The sequence below is a fragment of the Passer domesticus genome, chromosome 6 (genome assembly GCF_036417665.1).
Source record: "Passer domesticus isolate bPasDom1 chromosome 6, bPasDom1.hap1, whole genome shotgun sequence".
NCBI lineage: Eukaryota > Metazoa > Chordata > Aves > Passeriformes > Passeridae > Passer > Passer domesticus.
Window position 1 is genome coordinate 17,406,793 of NC_087479.1, and position 19,618 is coordinate 17,426,410.

Below are 19,618 nucleotides of genomic sequence, written 5' to 3' on the forward strand. Positions count from 1 at the left end.
AGAAAATTAGCCTGTGTTCCAGAGCTATGTTTATAAGATCCCACAGCTGCCTACTTAGGGGAAGGTACTCACTGAGATGAAACAACTATTATGAATATATTTCTGAGTTTACAGTTGAAAAAAGGTGTCTACAGTGCATCTTGCAGGGGCTGTGGGGGTTAATGCAAGACTCTAGGGTTAATTGCTGGGATACCTTATCTCAAGCTTTCATTTAAATATTTTTATCTCTTTTCCTCACCTTTTAGTGTGGAGAGTGGGAACACACATCTTGCAGGTTCTGCATACTTCAGTAAAAATAAGGAAATCATTCATGAAATGTTTTGGTTTTACATTAGCAGGAGGGATGTTAAACATCACTGTTAAGGTTTAGTGATTCAGAATGTAATAAATGTAGCACTTTTGCAATTAGTTCTCTTGAAATAGTTAAGAAGAACTAAATAGACCTTGCAAGGACAAGATCTTCATCTTTAGAACTAAAGTCCTTGCCATGCAGGAAAAGCTGTATTAGAAAGATTCTCCTGTGTACCATTGCTTTGCGGTGCCTGGTTGCAGCCTTCTCAAGCCCCAGAAAAACACAGAATCACTGCATTTCCAGAGAGCATCACCGCTCCTGGGAGCACTTTGAAGGCTTTTGGAGAGAATGTTTGACAGGTTTTAAGAACTGCCTGCTGCTGGTGTATATGGAGCTACAGTTATACTTGGGCTTTGAGAGAATACTGTGGGTCAAAAGATACTCAGTTCTGCAGGAATTCCCTTCAGACATAATACTTATAAATAAATTTAACTGGAAATAATGATATGATCCTTACGTAATTCCACCCTTCCTGAAGTACTTGAAGACTAAGGGGCTGCACATTAATAGAATCATAGAATCATGGAACATCCTGAGTTAGAAGGGATCATTGAGTCCAGCTCCTGGCCCTGCATGGGACACCCCAAGAATCACACTGTGTGCCAGGGAGTATTGTCCAGACACTTCTTCAACTCTTCAGGCTGGTGCTGTGACCACTTCCCTGGGGAGCCTGCTCCAGTGCTCAGCCATCCTCTGGGTTAAAAACCTTTTTCTGATACAATGGTGTAAGTAGTTTGCTGGCTTTCCTGCATAGCTGAAGTAAGAAGGAATGCATGGTGTGCATGGAAAGTGCAGATTTTCAGTTGGGAGAGATGGGAAGTTGGAGAGTCAGGATGTGGCTGAGAAAGTACAAATACCAGCATTTGTCTAATTCTCAGCTTTCTCATGGTTTGCTTTGAAGGAGTAGGATGGACTTGTCCAGAATGTTTTTTCCTGTTTTGGCAATTAATGTAATGCATTTATTTTTATGTAATTGCTCATTACACTAATTGATTTGTGTTTTCTCTCTCTTACCCTTCTTGTATACAGATGAAGGTTTCCCCCTTCAATGCTCAGGGTTAAATATACAGACCTTGCTTTTATAAAAGAGTGTAGGTTTGGTTTACAATTTTATATTGATATGTAATACTTTCTAGACTTGTGGCTGCATGGCAGAGAAAGAGGAAAGACGCTGTCACAGAGACAAATTGCACAGAAGATTTACTCCTGTGCTAGCTCCCAGCTCTTGAGGCAAATGCAATTTTATTGTTTATGATGTACCTTCCTTTTCTGCTTAAATTATTTTTTTCATCTATCTGTATATGCATGTATAAATACTTTTTATACATAAGAAGCATTACAGAATCACACTCTTTTTTAAATCATCCAAACACTTTTAAGGTAAAATGGGAGCAAAAATTGGATTGTCAGGTAGAGCTTTCTGTCTGCTTGTGTCTCTGTGTCAGGAAAACAAGATGCTGTCATAGTGGTACATCTTAAACCACAGAATATTCTGTGTTGGAAGGGATGCACAAATACTTTCAAGCCCAGTTCTTAAGTGGATGGCCCAGAAAGGGATCAAACTTGCAACCCTGGCATTATTAGTAGTACTGTGTTCTAACTACCTGAGCTAATCTCCACAACATTTCCGTGGGAAAGGTGTGTTGCCACTCCTGCTTACCAGTTACTCTAATGGGATTACTCTAAATTAAGAGTCTTAACTAACCTGAACCATCTCTTAAAATTCAGTAAAACACCTCCACTTTGTCTGATTTTTTGTTGTTTCATGTTTTGCTAAAACACCTGTAATATTTCACTGCCTCTTGGGCAGTGCTGCATTTGTTCAGAGGAATAAAGTTCCTTGTTCTTGGCTTAGCAAGTGTGCTTTGATGTGTCATTTACTGTTAGGTTTTAGAGCTGACTAATTTTGAATTTGGGAAAGCAGAAATGTAATTATGACCCTTTCCATTAAGAGACAAGTTTTTCAGTCATTCTTGTTAAAAAAAAAGTAAAGTTTTCATTTAGAAAGCTTTGATTTCAATTTTTAGCAGTGAAATTGTAGGAAAGGTTTTGCTTTTTCATGCTTTTCTTGTGTGACTAGGAAAATATTTTCCTCCCGCCAGCTAAAATACTTACATTATTTTAGTTTCAAAGTAAATATTCTTATGATCTAACCACTTTTTCTAATTACCTTCTGCTCTTTTACCAGCACTCAAGTTGCACTCACCCTCCAGCAGTATCTAGTGTGCCAAAAATGCATTTGGCTGGGTTGGGTTGATGGGACAAGAGTCCGTGCCTTAATTATGGTAGAGTTATCCACTTGTGTGCCACATCATCTTATATTTATTCCCCTTGCTATTTATAAAACAAGGTTTGCAAATTTGTTGGATTGGCACTTTGAATCTTTAATTTAGACACGCATTTAAAAGGGGAAGATTTTGCTTCTTCAGTGAACTTGCCTTTTTTGTGTGTTTCGACTATATGTTGATTCCTCTTGAATCAGGTGAAAAATTGAAACAGTTTTAGAGTGGTTTTAACAGCTTTTCAGTCCATGCCATGTGTAGCTTTGGACTTCTTGCAGTGCATACCAAGACATGTTTTTGTTTAGAGAGGAACAGAATTTTGCAATTGCTCAAATAAATTTTCTGGTTTTGTTGCATGGCTTTTAAGTTAGACCAAGTAATGTTACCATCTAAGGGTGTGTTTGTGTAATAATACGAATGGATATGATAAGAGTGGTGTGGGAGGCTATTTATACAGAGATTTGTATCTTAAAAATTATGAAATTGGCTTTAAAATCACGTTGTCATTTACAACAGTGAGGGGAGGAGCTGTGTGCTTTATTTTACAGCCTTTAAGCACTTTAATAAGGTCTTTTATAGAAGCAAAGGCAACGGGAAAGGTTTTTTCATTTGCCCCCATCCCCACCTCCATGATTTTGCACTGTCTCGTGACTTTCTAATAGAAACATCTAGAATACCAACATGCTATAAAAATGCTATGATCAGGAACATTGAAGCCAGATTCTGGAGGTTGCAATAAAGCTATCATCTGTCAAGTTTCCTTCAAACTCTTCTGTTAGTGGTATGTTTAGTATTGCTGGAGAAAGTATTTTGCGAGAAAAACACAGTAATTACAGAAGTCCTTCACAATACAGTACAGATTCAGCATCCATGGTCACTGGATGCAACTGTGAAGAGCAGCCAGCCCTTTTTATGGGCTGATGCTTGGAGTTGGTGTAACTGGCTTCCTCTTGCAGGGGCAAGCAGTGCTGAGTTTTTACAGCACCAGCATCCTCAAAAGTTAATTACTGGTTTTCAGCAGGGTTTGATACATGATACATGGTGCAGCTCTGAAAGGTGACTGCTGTTTAAGTGTCTCCATATTGGTAGGATGAATGGAGTCAGTATAAGGCATTCATCCATTCCTTTTTGTTCAGCCTTTAGGTAGGGCCTTCAGCAGTTTGGACTTCATTTTCTAGCTATGCATTTTTCTCTATAGGGGTATTTGTATGTTATTTTTGGTTGCTTTTCACTTTCAGCTATTCAATTCCAATACCAGTTTTTTTGCTTCTCCCCCCCACCTTAGTTCTCTTTTTTTTCCTACCTGCATCATCTCTGAATGTAACTGGTCATAAGCGTCTGTCTGAGGAATGCAGGGACAGGTGCTTTCAGTGGTCCTTCACTGTACTGAAAGCACATTTGTATTTTGAAAAAGAAAAAAAGTAGCAGCCCTTTTTTGAAGCAGGGTTTTCATTCGTACACCGTATGCTATTTTTGGTGTGTCAGATATGAAGGCTTCCTGTGTGAAACTGATCAAGGAAAAGATCACAGGAGACCTGGAGCAGTGACTCAGGTCACAGCAGGCCTGGTTGCATGACACCTGTGTCATCAAAATAGCTTTGCTTTGGCATCCCTAAATGAGGTTTTCTTTTCCCTTAGATGGTAGATCTGTTCAAAGGCGTATTTGATCATGAATAATTTGGAGGAAAACAGCTTTTTAACCTTCTGAGAATATCATATGTCTTCTCTTCTGTGTTACTTCTGAGCTCCTCATCGTCTGATGTTGGACAAGTTGTCGATTTTCATCACTGGAGTCTGCTCAGAAATTGTTTCTCCCTGTTTCTTTCCACTCCAGGCATGTTAAGTCAGATAAATTCATACACTGATGTTTAATCACTGATCACTTACCACTCTTGTGCAATATTGATCAGCAGCCTTTTTGTATGCAATGATCGGAATGAGTAATAGCTTCCTAGTAAACACTGAGCAGTTGGAGGTTGAAGATGGTGACTTAGCCCCATCTAGAAGTTACACAGCTTTTTTCTAGAAGCTTCTAGACTCCATCCAATTTCTTTTCCCCTCCCCTACTCCAGACTCTATTTCTTTCCACATTCTGTTCAAGCCAAGCATCAATCCTTCTTTCTGTAGATGGTGTGTCTTTCAGCAAGTGCGCCAGTCCTCTTCTCAGGGCTCCTGGTGCTGCTGAGGTTGTCCGGTGTCTCCTTTTTCTGAGGAGCCTGTCATTTCTTCTTTCAATACACTACAAACACACACGGGTTTCCTGTTTCCTGGGGGCGTCCTGTGAACATCGTACCTGAAAATGAAAAATGACGGCTCGTGAGATAATTCAGTTAAAAAGAAGCCAGGGAAAACCCAAATAGGCAGGGCTGTGGTGTGTGGGTTGAAAGCTGTTTTTTACCCCCTGCTTCCTCCCACTCTTTCCTTACTGGGTAAAAGACCCAGTCTGTGCCTGAACTTGCTATTCTGAATAACCTCTTATCTGCACACAGTGACTGATGCTCACATCCTGTTTGCCACCAGCTTAGAATGCCCTGAAGAGGGACATTTCTATTTCTGCTGGGTCTGTTTCAGTGAGTTGCAGGCTGGCTCTCTGCTGCTGCCTCTGTCATAGGCCTTTTGATTGTCTCCCGTGAATTTGAGGAAACTCACTTTTTCTTTACCGTTTCTATGAAATAGCAAAATCTTTGTGGGATTTGGAATGGCATCTGGAAAAATGAGGTAGACTTTTAAACAGAAGAATAATTTATATTGAGTCAGAATTTGGTTAAGTATTTAGACTTTGATTAATGCTCTGCTAATGTAGAACTAGTCTGCCCAGGAAATAACATGAATAAACCTGTGAATTCTATTCTTGCCAAGATGTAGGTTTTGATTAGGGACTTGCTAGCTTCCTTGGAAAAACTGTACATTGAAATATTCCTTTTTTGCACACCAGTGAGTTCAGATATAATTTCTCTAATATAGTCACTTTGCTGTGTTTAATAATAAACTATCTGCACAATTTCAAATCTGTTTTAGTGATGGAGGTGCTCAGGGAAGCTGATTATCCAATCTAAAATACACTTGATTCAGTGGCTCATGCTGCAGAATTTTCCATGACAAGCTTTGTTGTGTCTGCCACTTACAGTATTTTAGCAGTTGCAACCTCTGTGTAGCCATGCTTGCAAAAATGCAGCCACCTAAAAACCCAAGACAAAGAAATCCTATAGCTGTGAAGTCTGTATCTGAGATGGCTGTGTGGAGATAAATATTAAAGGGAGTGTTCTTACAGTTTTAATGGAGCTTACTGTGAATTAAACTTTGAAGACTAAGCAAATTCATCTTCTTGCTTAGCTTCTTTTTACAAGCTTTGCTTCTGCAGCAGACTTAAAGTGGGAGAAGATACATCTGAAGTAGTGGCTCCCACAACAAAAAGTTCCTACATGGTTCTTTTTAGCTTATTTCACCTTGAGGATGATTTGGATGAGACCTGACAGTGTAGCTTTCTTTCTCACCTGTTTCTCCCTCCCTGACTTGTGGCAGGCTGCTCATCTCTGGGGCTGGGTGCAGGTTCCCTAGCTGTGGCACAGTGGGGGCTGGTGCCCTGTTCTTCCAGGGAGGGTGAGGGGGCTGTGCTTGCTGCCAGGGTGGGAGTGCTGTGTTTGACCCACATGCCACAGTGGTCTCCTCTTTGTGCTTGTGGTGGTGCCGTGGCCCTGGCTATCTCCAGCCATCCGTGGGCTGGGGCTGGTGTGGGAAGAAGCTTTGTGCACTCACTCACTGCTGCCAGAAAAGGCCACAGGTACAGCTAGGACTGGGAGAGGGTGCTTGTAGTGACCTGTGACATGGCAGTCAGTGGATACAAGTAGGTGCCTTAGCAGCAAGCTCCCTGTCTCTGCTTGCATATGTAATTTCCTTGTCATCTTGAAATAGGAGCCTCCCTATGTTGGAAGGCTCTGGTGCGCTTGAGGTGTGTTTTTGACTCTCCCCAGAAGACTTTTATGGCCAGCACTCCAGAAGATGCAGGAAGAGGTTATTGCCATAGGTGATAGTGCTCTGACTCTGCAGATGGTGAGGGATTGCTGCTCTCTGGCTGTGTGTAGGTTTCAATGGTGTGCCTCTCAGGTGAGATTTCTTGCTCAGTTTGCGTTACATTAAAAATAAGATGTCAAATCCCACTAGGTGAGGAAAGCCCTTTCCCACAGGCACGGCAGTTCTGGTCCCACCAGGGTGCCCAGTGTCTAAGAGGGAGTGTGTGTACTGTAGCTGCTGGATTTTGACCTCCCCACAGGAGGCTAGTTTGCTCCTAGAGCTAAGCTGGTCTTTCCCTGGTTTGTTGTCATTGCAGAGCCATTGATCTTACTGTTTAATTTAGGAGGTATTTCTCCAGAGGCTTGTGGTGGTACCTGGTGTTTAAGTGGAAGGAGGATTTGTGTGTGCTGCTTGCAAAAATGCCACGTCATGAAGTACCAGATTTTTTTTGGATCCATGAGGTTTTGGGTTATAACATTTGGGCTGTTGAGGCTCCTGAACCCAGGCCCTGCCCTGACTAGTTTATGCTGATTTGGGCTGTGTGAACGAGATGAAAACTTCACTGCAGTCATTAGTTGCTTCATTTTGGAGGATGTTTGCAGCATGGGGAGGTGTTTTGTTTTGCTTTCTGGGGTTTCATTCAGCCATGAGAAAGAGGAGGAGGAAAGAGGAAGATATAAAAAATAGTTATCTCTAAACCTAGCATAGAAATGGGCAGAGTAGAATGTGTATGTAAGTAGCCAGAGGAATGTGTGTGTTGATGGATGTGGGTAGCACTGAGGTCTGTGTTGCAGGAGGATGGTTATTCTTCAGCGTGTGCCTGCTGGAGGTGACAGGGATCTGTTGAGGCAGCTGAGTGGGGCTTGGGATGGAGCACAACTTTGTTTCTGTAAATAACCCAGGAACACTTGGAAACCCCACATCCAGGGAACCTCTCAAATGATTTATCGAAGTGCCTGTTTTTTCTCCTCCATACATCGTGCAAACTAATATTAAACACTAAGCAAGGAAAAATCGTACATTAAATAAACAGTTATGAGGGAAATGGTGGAAATCCATTAGCTTTTGTCAGGTCTTCCTTATTTCTATTTTTATTTGTCATGGATAATGGATTTAGTACAACCTACTCCCTCTCACATATTTCTGCTAGCTGTTAACCCCTTCCCCTGGAAATTCACTCTCTGGCTTATTTCGTCATTAATACAGCAGTAGGCAAAAAGTGACCTGTAAACCTTTAATACAGATACAAGTGTTGAATAATTTTTTTAATATCTGTTCAGTGAAGGGTTGTGTTTTAAAATTGTCCCTATGTTCTTATATATGATGTAACTATACATTTGTAAGAAAAGGCAGTTTCCAATTGTAGATAATAAGAAGGGCATGGATAACCCGTGGGTATTTAAGTGAGTGCACCTCTAATATTAAATTAGTGCACCCTGCTAAATGGACTACTGGTCTGTAGTCTGGGGAGTTTTTTTCCTTTCTGCCATGGTTTTTATAGGTGACCTTGAGGACTTCTTTTTTTATTCCTTTTTTTCTGTATCTTCTCAATTTTCTTTTCAGTAGTGTAGGGATAATTACACTTTCCATGTATACACAGAAATTCTGTAGGCTGAAGCAGCGTTATTAACACTACTTGCTGCCCAGTCTCTCTCAGTATGCCTGTGATGGCCAGTCACAATGACAGGTTTGTCTTCTGGGCTCTCCTGCTTTCCCAGCCCAGTCTCCCTGCACCTGTTTTATCTTACACTTCGTTCCTCCCTTGCGGTGTCTCAGCCCGTCTTCTTCAGCACCTGGACTTTGCCTAGCCTGGGGAGACTTTGGGCAGTGTCTGGGGTTGCTAGGTACTGGCATGAAACAACATCAACTCTGTATAGGAGGCAGGCATTGTTTAAGGGTGCTTAATGACACTGCTTTCTTCAGCTGCTTGCAGGGTTACTGTGTGGCAGCCTAATAGCTTTATAGGGTGGTTCTCGTATAAATTCAACAAGGAGATATCTAACAAGCTAAATACAACTCTTGGAGTTGGGTAACGTAGTGCAACACTTCCTGAGCCTGTTGGAGGAATTGTTTTATGAGAAGAGCAGTGGGAAGCTAATGTGGTGTAGGAGATCCACTGCTGGCTGTTAGCAGTCATTTTGTGCAAGCTCACCTGTACTAATGGACACATGGTGGTGTGCTGGAGGAGCAGTGGACCAGCTGTGCCCATGGGCAGTGGGTTGCCATGACTGAAATAATGGTAGAGAATCATTCCAGACCTGGTGTTAAAGTGCTCCTTGCAGGATCAGGAACCTGGACTCTGGAGACATGCTTTGGATTGGCAGTCTTGGCTGCAGCTCAGACTTGCAGGGTGTCTAGGTCGTGCACTAGAAGACATCCCTAACTTCTCTGTTCACAGGAGGGGAAGTGCTGACGAAAAAAATAGCTTAAAAGCCTGTGAATGCCTTCATTCGTGCAAACCCCAAAAGCAGTCAGTCCCACGCCCGCTGTTTCTTTGCTCTCCCCGTGGCAGAGAGACAAGGCCACAGGCTGTGTGCCTGTGATGTCACTAATGGGGCTCTCGGCAGGTTTGGGGGGTGGGCAGCCTCAGGAGGCACTGCTGCAGAGGGCAGGGCCTTTCACTCTGATAACACATACAAGCCCAGTGGTACGGAGAAAACTTCCGATATGTCTTGTGCTGGGGAGACTTGAACTCCTTTAATGTTGGAAGACCACTGGACAGTGTGCATTTTGGTAGCACTTTCTTGTGTTGAAGGGTGTTGTGCAGCATCTTGCCTCTGAAATAGGTGGAATATTTTTGACTATGGAATACCAGAGCCTTCCCTTTTGTCAGCTGTTACTTTTCCATGCTGATCTAGCCTCTTTATTCCTTTGTCATTGTTTATTTGTATGCTTGGCTTCCTTTTTTGTTTTATTTCATTTTGAGACAAAGTAGTCCTTTTCCTCTCTAACCATACTTCTCTTCTTAGGGAAGTAATATACCCACCCAGCCTCTCCAGTCAGAAAGACAGTGCTCGTTTTTTGACTGGAAGAACAGCAGAGGCATGGAGGTGGCTGCATCACCTGGGGAAGAACCAGGCTGCTTTCGTAAAGTCAAATCAGGGGAATAAAAGGGTTGATGGCTGGGTTGGTGTCTGGGGTAGCTCACTGAACAAGTGAGCTAAAATACCAAGAGATGAGTGTGAAAACAAGGACTTCGAACTTGAATGATTTGAAGTAATGGATGTTTTTACTTGGAGCAAAACAAGATTTAAAAAGCCCCAACCTTTTGTTTTCTTGAGGAATGCTGACGATTTTTTGATCCAACTGGCTTACTGGGGTTGAACACTGTACACCAGCAAGCTTTCAAATCAAAACTTTAATTTCATGCATTAGATGAGCATATGTTTATGGTCATCATGTAATTGTGTTTTAGCTAGTCTCTTCTTGTCACGCTTCTTCACCTTTGTGCTTGAGCTGAGCTGTGACTGCTGCTTTACTGAGGAAAGGTTGAAAACGTGCAGAAGTGTTTGTGAGGGTTTTGTTATGATGCATGCAGATACTACTTCAGATTTACTTCAGCTTAGTGTCAAGCTCTTGCCTAACATTGCCAGAATTTCCTTGGAAGAGCAGGGGAAATTTCTACTTCTCTTAAGTTCGTAGGTCAGGGGATTTTTACAAAAATTAAAAGCTTAGTAAGCAGTTGTCACTGTCACTAAAATGCAGTCATGGTCTATAGTGCTATTCTTTAAAGCTGGACGTAGAGAATTTCACTGGTCTGTGCTAGAAATGTTAAAAGAGAATGAAGAAAATCTGCCCTTAAACTGTATGAATAGTTATTTGTAATTTTTATGTAAGATTGCAGTGAATCTGAGGAATGTGTTTTGTAATAATAGGAATCACTGGCAGTGGCTTTGTTTTTCTTTCTTTCAGAATTCCTTAACTGTTGTACTTCTTAATCAAAAAAAAAAAAAGAAAACACAAAAAAACCCACCCCAACAAAACCCAAACAAACAAAAAAACCCCAACAAAAACCAAACAAACAAAAAAATCCAAACAAAACCTAAACCAAACAAAAAACCAAACAATAACAAAAAAAATCCCAGAAAAAACTTAGCTGACCTCAGATGATTCAATGCTTTGTTTGTTTCTGCAAATAATTTCAATTGTTTATAAAAAGGAGTAACTAGAGAACTCCCCAGACTCATATGCAACTTATAGGCAAGCTATTATAGATTATAAAGTTTTAGTATTGTCTGTGACCACCCATAAAAAAAACTACTTAAAATGGGAGAATCTGTGTAGGAGATGAGAGCAAGCAACCTTATTACTTTTTTGATAACTTGAAATACCAATGAGTAAAGATAAGCAATAGAGTGTTAAACACACCAGCAGACCAACTTTGGCATCTGATCTTAAATCTTCCTGGGTGCTTGCCAGGCAAATAGTTTAAAATTTGTTATGTAATATATTTTCCAAGTTTTGATACTAGTATGTTAATTCTGCCTCATGTAAATGAAGGGACTAGTTCTGAGTTGGTTCTGTTTTAGGAGTGATACCCTTCATTTGGAGGAGCACGATACTAACATGAGGGATGAGTAGTTGAACTGAAAAACAAAAAAATAAGGAGTGTTCTTTTCACCAGTGTCTGCAAGTGAATGGTGTAGAGCTGGCCTTTGAGCATTGTTCCTGGTTGCCAGGTTCTCTCCCCTTGGATATTGTAAAACATCTCTGCCCTTGCTGTCATAGTGCTGATTCAACACAGCATCAGTGGTCACAACAGGCTTGCATTTTCTAGTCTTGGTGGATTTTGCAGTCATGAACCACTTCTTTGCTGTAGTGCCAGCACAACGTTTGCAAACCTTCAAGGGCAGAGGTATATTTAGTGAAGTATGTGTAATCTGTGTTGTATTGTGGGATGGCTTTGAAGTCACTTGGCAGGTTTCTTTGCTTAGTACAAGAAAGTTATTTAAGCAAGTCATTCTCTCCTGAGGTGGATTTTGGAGTGATTATTGTGTTCCTCTTGATGCACTTCAGAGCTGAAGACAGGGTGTCATAAGGTGCAACTCGGAAAGTATTTTACTTGCCTTCTTTTTTCTCAATTGCTTCTCAATTTCCTCATGAAAATACCTCACTTTTCTTGTTAAATATATTTTTTCATAGGAAGAGAAAAAGGGAATTTGTGTTTAGGAGGAATTCCTGATGATAGTTTGCTGTTCCTGGGAACCAACCAGAAACTTGTTTCTGTCACAGTTTCCAGAATTGCTCTGTCTTCTGCGTGACTGCAGTGTCAGGTGGCGAGTGAAGTACCCTGCTGTTTTATGGATAATAAGACTCTTCCATCATGCCTTGTTCTCTTGGGTGCTTTTGCAGGTCCTCGCTGCCTGACAGCCTTGGCTGTGTTCTCACCACCTCCAGAGGCTTCCTGCACAGGTGTGAGCAGTCAACAGTGACAACAGTGTCAGCAAGGTGGCTGATGGCTTTGTGCTGCTACATTAGATGTGGTGCAGTCATAGAAGTTGAGAAGTGTGTTTCTGGTCTAAAATAATTATGTTTTTCAGATTCTGGTCTTGGATGTAGTTACTCAAACAGTTGTTTTAAATTCGGTGGTGAGATGCATAGTTCTGCCCTACAATTCTTTTTGCTCCTGTAGAAACCCTTCTGTGATCATATTGAACAGTTGGACCTGTAGAGGCTGTTGGGCATTCCCATAGATAAGCACAGTGACAAATCTGTGTGAAAGGTTGCTTCAAGCCTGCTGTTGCAGCACACCTGGACACAATGAGCTCAGGATAAATATTTCTTTAAATTAAGAACCTTTAATACCCAGTAATCTCTCCACTATTACTTGCAAAGAGATCACCTGTTGCAACAACAGTAGGTTTCATCCACGAGAGAAAACCTTTTGATGGTGAATTACTGACAACAAAAGGTTCCCAATCACTGAAGAAGGTGATATTAATGATATTCATAGGTTCTGTGTTAACAACTGCAGCAACCTACACTGGGTTAGGCAGAGACAGATGCCACAGTGACGTGATTTCAGTATTTGATAGCTTAGGGCTGCAGATGTTAGTTGGTAATGCCCTTTTCTGAGTAATAGGAAATTTCTGCTTTTTCTCTTTGCTTTTATGGTTAGTGAAACCAGTGTGACATACTTTTCAGATGGTGTACATCTGCACCTCTTCAGTCTGTGTAGCTGCCTGATTCATACTGCTGATCATTTTGGTTCAAGAAAGCCTAGTCATGGCCACCCATGCCCTCCTCATCTGATAGTGGAGAAGTAAAGTACAGATCTACTCAGTGGGCAGCTGTTGATTGGGAGTAGCAAGGTCCTTAACTCAGAGCCGTGTTAAAATTCTCAGCCTGCTGGCATAGCTTAGGTGCGTGAGCGGAGCTGTGCAGGAGCTGTGCAGTCACTCGTGGGTGTCTTGTTTTGGTTTCTCTCCTCCCAGCCTCCAGGCACCTGTGTTGGGGCCCAGCCTCTCCATGTCTCTGGTTTCCCATGCACAGCCTGGCCTTTCCCTCAGGGCTGTCTGCCAGCCTTGCTGCCCAGCTCACCCCAGCCCCTGTACCCCTGCTCTGTGTCATACTGGTTTTGCTTTGTGTCTAGCCAGAGTCCTGATTTTCCTTTTTCAGTGTGCTGTTTTACAAGGTGCATCGGGATGTCACCAGGGCTCCTGCTACGAAGGGAACAGCTCCCATTCCCCTCCCGGTGTCCCCACATCCCTCCGCTGCTTTGCCACAGCTCTCTGGATGCTTGTCACACCTTTCATGTGAGCCAGCTTAATGAATATAAATTACATCAAATTGTGTGAGAAAAACAGTTTTCTTTGAGGAAAATGACCGAAATGGGCTTATGGAAGAAGGCCCAGGCACATGCAAGGCATCACAGAGGGAAAAAAATCCCCCTTTTGGCAGATTTCCTTAGGGTTCTGTTCCCTTGGGGACCATCTTGGTGGTGATGCTGCTGCAAGAGATGTGGGTACCTGGAGCTGCTCCTGCAGGCAGATTCAAAGTGAACATGTTACCAGAGCTTCAGAAGGGAAAATTTGGAAATGCCAACATCTCCCTGAGCCCATGTTTTGTGGTTTCTGTATCTGCTCTCTTCTCAAAGCTTTGTTTTGGCCAGACTTGTTTTTATGGCAGTGAAAAGAAAAACTCTGTGAAAAAGGTTGTGTTCCTAACACCTTTCAAGCCTGTGCTGAAATAACCAGGGAAAAAAATTCTTCAAATAAACGCTATCTGCAATTTTTATATAGATGGATGTAGTCCCTGCAGTACCAAAATCTGACCATGCAAACCCAATACAATGGGTTGTGTACTTTTTCCCAGCCACTGGTCTCAGAAAGAGCTCAACACACAATTCTTTTAGTTGAGCTTTGGGCAGACAGTAGCTGATGTGTGAGGCTAGGTAGTTGTGAGGTTATATGCAGGCAAAATCTTTACAATCAGGAGTTTTACTAGTGGATGCTATTAATTCCCAACTATAGCAACTGAAAGAGCGGAGAGGCAGCACTTAAATTCTTTTAAAATTTCAGTCTTTTTTCAATTCTACTAAAAAAGACCAAATATATACTAATAGGTTGTGTAAAGTAGTATTAAAAAACTTCTATGTGCAGTGTGCTGGAAGAAAAAACAAGTGAACATTGAGTGTATCATTTACCTTTTCATGGCAATGCACTGACTTTAGTTGCTGGGAGGGAATCAGAATTGGATGTTAGAGATGAGAGAGCAAATTTGTTAATGAATTGGGACTTAGTACACAGTATTGTGCACAATCTACATATATATGTTAAGTGACTTAAAAAGGAGTAGCAATTTCTCCATATAAAAGATAATCAGGATTTTTTTTTTAAATAAAGTATTCAGTCAGACTTTCATGGGGTAACTCTGTATGTTTCTCTCTCTCCCCATTAGCGCCTCTGAAGTAGTTTACCCTCAAGTACAGTTTACTCTTGGACCACATGAAGAGGACTTGTAATAACATCACCCAAATTTTAATCACCTTAACCAGGAATCAGTGCAGAAGCTGTAACCTGTGTTTGGAAGGAAGGAGGTGGCTGTGCCTAGCCCTGGGAGGAGGTGGCATGTGGGGAGGTCTGAAAGCACTCCAAGTGCTGAGGAGATCAGGGGGCTGTTATCCACTCCTCAGTCACTTGTTGCCTGGGAGACAAATGTAATCCAGAGATTTTTTTTTTTACCCTTCCTTGCTGGTTTTTGATTGGAGTCACTATTGACTTTTGGCTTGGAGGAGGTAGTGAAGCAGCACGCCAAGTGTCATAAGATGGAAATTAATCACTAAGGGACGGGGTCTGAGCTCCGGTGATTTCCTTTCCCGTGATTGCTCTGTATATGGGGAGGCTAATGACACATCTGAACAGACAGTTAACAAAGCTCTTCACACCTCCCAACAGTCAAGAAGGTTTCTTAACCAGATGTCACTTCAGTTTTCCTTTTTATTCATGCTCTGTTATGTGATTGTGGAAAAACAAAAATAACTGTCTTAAAAGAGAACATTGCAAAGTTGGCGAGCTTTGCCTCAAATTACATTTGTTTTTGCTGGTAAATTATAAGTCAGTTCAGTTGCAGTGAAAATATAGCAAATCTGCCTTCCCAGTGTTTTTTTTAACAAGGAGTGTACTTCTCAGTATTTTTTGTGAGAGTTCCTGTTTTTCAGTGAGATTATTTTTGGCTTTTGCAAGAATATGGGCAAGCCACACAAATTTATCTTAACAGTAATAAAAGGTTTTGAAGTCACTCTTCAGTAGTGACTTCATATTGTAAGGCCCTCAGCTTAAACTAACTGATGGGTTTTGGGGAGTAATCTCTTCCAGGTAGATGAAAAGGCTGTCTTGGAAGTAAATGAAAAAACAGAAGTTTGAAAACAATATGTTGTGTTCCAGCAAGTACAAATAAGGTAGATGGTATTTAAGTGTAGCTTTTTTTATAAGTTTATCCCATGCTGTAAGAAGTAAAGAATCCAGCAAAGGTTTTCTCCTGAAAAATTTTCCTAGTTTTGCTCATTGCTTGCTTAAAAGGAAATTTTATGTTCTTAGTCTGGGTCTTGGATAGAGCATGGAAGTGGAATTTAGGATGTTTGGATTCTATTTTTGACTCTGTCCTTTGCCTAAAAATCCCTTACTGGGCTTGTCATGTGTCTGGCTCATTGTCCCATATTTTAAGAGGGCTAAGCGTAACAACCTCCTTCTTGCAGACTGGTGTGAGAAGTGTGGGGCCCAGCTTCCACAGCTGACAGCAGCCCTGGATCTCTCAGCTGTTGACTGTAGTGCTCTGCTGAGATGAGAGCCAAAGAGGCTTGCTGGCTCTCTCTCTAGCCCCTTTAGTCTTGGGCTTTTTTGGCCATATCAGGACCTTGCTTCGTTTGAAGTGCTGGAAGATGTCTCCCCTTAGACTCTTCTGTGGCCTCCTAGTAGGGCACCTTTGGGCAGTAAAAGGATAGATGGGCTTGAGCCCTGGAAGCCATCCTGAGGAGTCTTGACCCCCGGCTCCTGTTCCACAAGAACAGCATGCAGCCCTGCTTCTTTCTGACAAAGACTGTCACAGCTCCCGTGGGTTGTGCTGGCTGCTCTCCTTTTCTTTCAAGCCAAGACTCACATGGAAACTTTCTAGGTGCACACACAGCCATCCAGGGACATTGGGGAAGACTTTTCTTTTTCATTTATTTTTTATTTATTTTTGGGGAGGAGAATTTAGTGCAGATTTTCTCTCTGTAAGCACTTTGCATGTTGCACTGTGTATCCTGAAGCTGTCCATGGGGCAGAGGAGCACTTAGGAAGTGGTAGGGCAAAGATACAAGTTTTCAAAAGGAAACAGGTGTCTGGTTTTGGTTTTCTATATGGTTTGAGAAAATTATGTCCTTCTGTGTGTGTGTGTCTGTGTGTGCTTGTTCTTTAATGCGTTAACTGAGACCTTTGTTTCACTGGTAGAAGTTGCAGCAGAGGAAAGGGATGGTCCTGGGCTGGAAAGCAGCTAGAGGCAGTAACAGCCTCCCCCACCTGTTCCAGAAAGCATCAACATTTACCAAAAAATCTTAGCATAATGCCTTGAAAGCCTGTCAGTTGAGTTCAGTCAACAGCTAGGACCGGTGTTTGTTTTTATGTATGATCAAGCAGAGCAAGACTGCTCCTGAACTATCATTCCATATGCTTTCATAGTGAAGCTGAGGCAAAGTTTTCATATTTGTTTGAGAACTCACACAAAACAATCCAAAATATCCTTAGCCTGACCTCTGATGGGATTGAGACAAGAAATGAAATTGCACCGCTTGTAAGTGCAGAATAAACACTGAATTTGAGTGTAATCTTTGCTTTACAGATTAACTGCTGGTGTTGTTCCTTGTGTCCAGAAAGGGTAATTACAGTAACTGTTGTTTTAGCTGATCACAATTTCACAACACACTTAAGTGGTTATACTCTGATTATGCTCTGGGCTTTTTTTTTTTTTTTAGTTTTGGTTCGTTGGTTTGTTTTGGGGTTTTTTGGTAGTTTTTTTTCCCCTCTGGGGAGAAAAGATGATTAATTTCCTCTTGTAGTATAATGGCATTGATGTCATGTGGGTTAGAGGATTAAGTCCTTATATTTTTAAAACAGTTGCTAGGGCGTTTAACCCTCTCCTTTTTAGCCTTGTTTCTGTTTGTATAACAGCAAAAGGAAAAGAAAACTACTTCCAAAAGCAAAATGCTTCTTCTCAAAGTTTCTGTTTACAGTTAACTGTAGCTTCTTATTTTTCCAATATGAGATGATTGGAAAACTGCCAGATATTATTAAATCCTATTAACTAGTAACGAGAGGGGGGGAAGAGCAACCAAACATTAACTTTTTCTCTCAGAATTGTGATTTAAATAATACAGTAATAATACATTATTGAAGGAGTAATAATTTGTGGCAAGCAAGTTATATTCTCTTCTGTCAGACAAAAAACCCAAACCCACTGCTTTTCCTGAAAAAAAATGCTAAATAAATATGGCTGTGCCATTGGATCAAATATTTGATTTTTTAAAAAATTCTTTTCTCTTTGCAGAGTATTGGAAAGGGATCCTTGTGGTGTATAGACCCAGAATACAGACAAAATCTTATTCAGGCTTTGAAAAAGACACCCTATCACCCATATTCGCATGTGTTCAATACACCTCCCACATCTCCTCAGGCATATCAAAGGTAAGAACTAGATGCATTTTACAACTCTAAATGTTTTCCTGCGGTGTTGCGTATGATTCTTGGGTAGGGCACTAAATGTAATCAGGCGCTGCAGTTTGGATGTGCTAGTGTGGGAAGCCCGGGAGCGCCGGCGGTGGCCTGGCCTTTTCGGCATGTCCAGGACACCTTTTCCCTGCTCGTGCCCCGAGCAGAGCCTGCAGGCTTCCTGCAGCAGCCCTTTGGCAGAGGGGCGCCTGAAATAAAAATGCAGATAAGCAAATGGAGAGCTCTGAAGTGCCCACTTATCCCTTTGGTGAAGGCACGATTCCCTCGCTCACTCAGAGGCGATGGCTCGTTCTTTTCCTGGCAGAGCTGCGGGCCGGTGTTGCCTGTGCAGCCACACGATGTCCACCAGGTTGAGCTGGTGCCCAGGTGGCTTGACCAGCCCTTGGTTGTGGATGGGCACCTGTGATGGCCCTTAGGATTAGCCTGGATTTTCTTCTTTGCTTCAGTGAAACAGACTTGGGGTGGAGTTTTTCTGTTCGTTTTGCGTTTTTTGATCTGATTAATTTATGACGAGTGTTAGCAAAGAGACATGATCTATGGCTGCCATCCACAAAGCAGGAAAGCAGGCGCTGAGGTCTGGCAGAACGGCTTTCTCCTCGATGCTAATAAGGGCCAGAATGCGGTTCCTGGCCCGTGCTGGCCCACCCCCCTCAGGATGGGGAGGGTGTGATGCGCCAGCCGCAGCCCGGCCCGCAGCAGCCCCGGGACTGGGCGGTGACACTGGCGGCTCTCGAGGCGGCTGAGGGGGTTCTTATTATTTTCCGCGTTAGCGTTGAGGCTGGCGGCCGGGGAGGCCAGCGTGATGGTCGCCGTGGCGACGGGAAGTCTCCCCGGCAACGCGCGGGCCGGGCCGGCGCTGCCGCGTCGCGGGGCCGCGGGGCTCGGCCGCTGTTGCCGCGGAAACGGCGATCCCGGCGCGGCGCTGGGCATGGAGAGCTGCGCCCGCTTTGTGTCGGGGGATCGCCCCGGTGGCCGGGGATGCCCCTGGCTCCCTGGGTTTTATTCTGGTGACTAGGGCACGACCAGGGGTGCGGTGTCCCAGGCGGTGCAGCTCGGCTGTCCCGGGGTTCCTTTGGGTGCTGGGGAAACACCGTCCCTAGTACCACCTGTGGAAGTGCCCCTCACTACTGTGCTCTGCAGAAGGACAGATAAATAATTTCGATAATGGATTAAGCCTGTAATTTGTGCATTTGAACAAAGACAAAGCATGTTTCCTGGCCCTCGCTTTATTGTTACTGCTACCTTTTTAAGAGTATTTTAATTATGCTCATATAGATTTATTGATAAATTCTCATGTTGAGTAGAAGTGTAAGGCACATCTGACATAGAAATTGAGGGATTTTGATCCCTTCTAATCCCCACAAACAAAAAAAATCTAGCATACACATGCAGTTGAAAGCCAGAGGACTCCCACTTTTTTATGGGTGAAGTGACTGTTGACTCAATGGGCTGGCTTTGCCAGAACCGCTGTGTAATTTGGTGGCAGATGTTGGCAGCAGGAGCAACGACATGGGCAGCTCTTCTAGGCTAGGCAAAAGGAAGCAATGCAGCAGCACTGCTGTGGGCAGTTCTTGTAGGGATGAATCCTTAGAAACACCCTGTGTGGGTATCAGGGGGCACAGAGCAGTGTAGCTACCCTATATACACCCTGTGTCCTGCACAGCTGTGTGCCTGCTGCTCCCCTGTCCTCATCCTGCACAGCTGTGTGCCCGCTGCTCTCCTGTCCTCATCCTGTACAGTGTGCCCGCTGCTCCCGTCCTCATCCTGCA

The 19,618-nt window shown here is 42.7% G+C and overlaps 1 protein-coding gene across 14 annotated transcripts in view; it reads left to right on the plus strand.

Moving 5' to 3' along the window:
* FOXN3 (forkhead box N3) overlaps positions 1 to 19,618 on the plus strand; it is a 208,132-nt gene that overhangs the window by 86,269 nt on the left and 102,245 nt on the right. For all 14 annotated transcript variants that reach the window (XM_064423621.1, XM_064423618.1, XM_064423617.1 and 11 more), the window contains one exon: positions 17,668 to 17,804. In XM_064423621.1, coding sequence (XP_064279691.1) covers positions 17,668 to 17,804 — 137 coding nt within the window. The remainder of the gene's footprint in view (positions 1 to 17,667; positions 17,805 to 19,618) is intronic.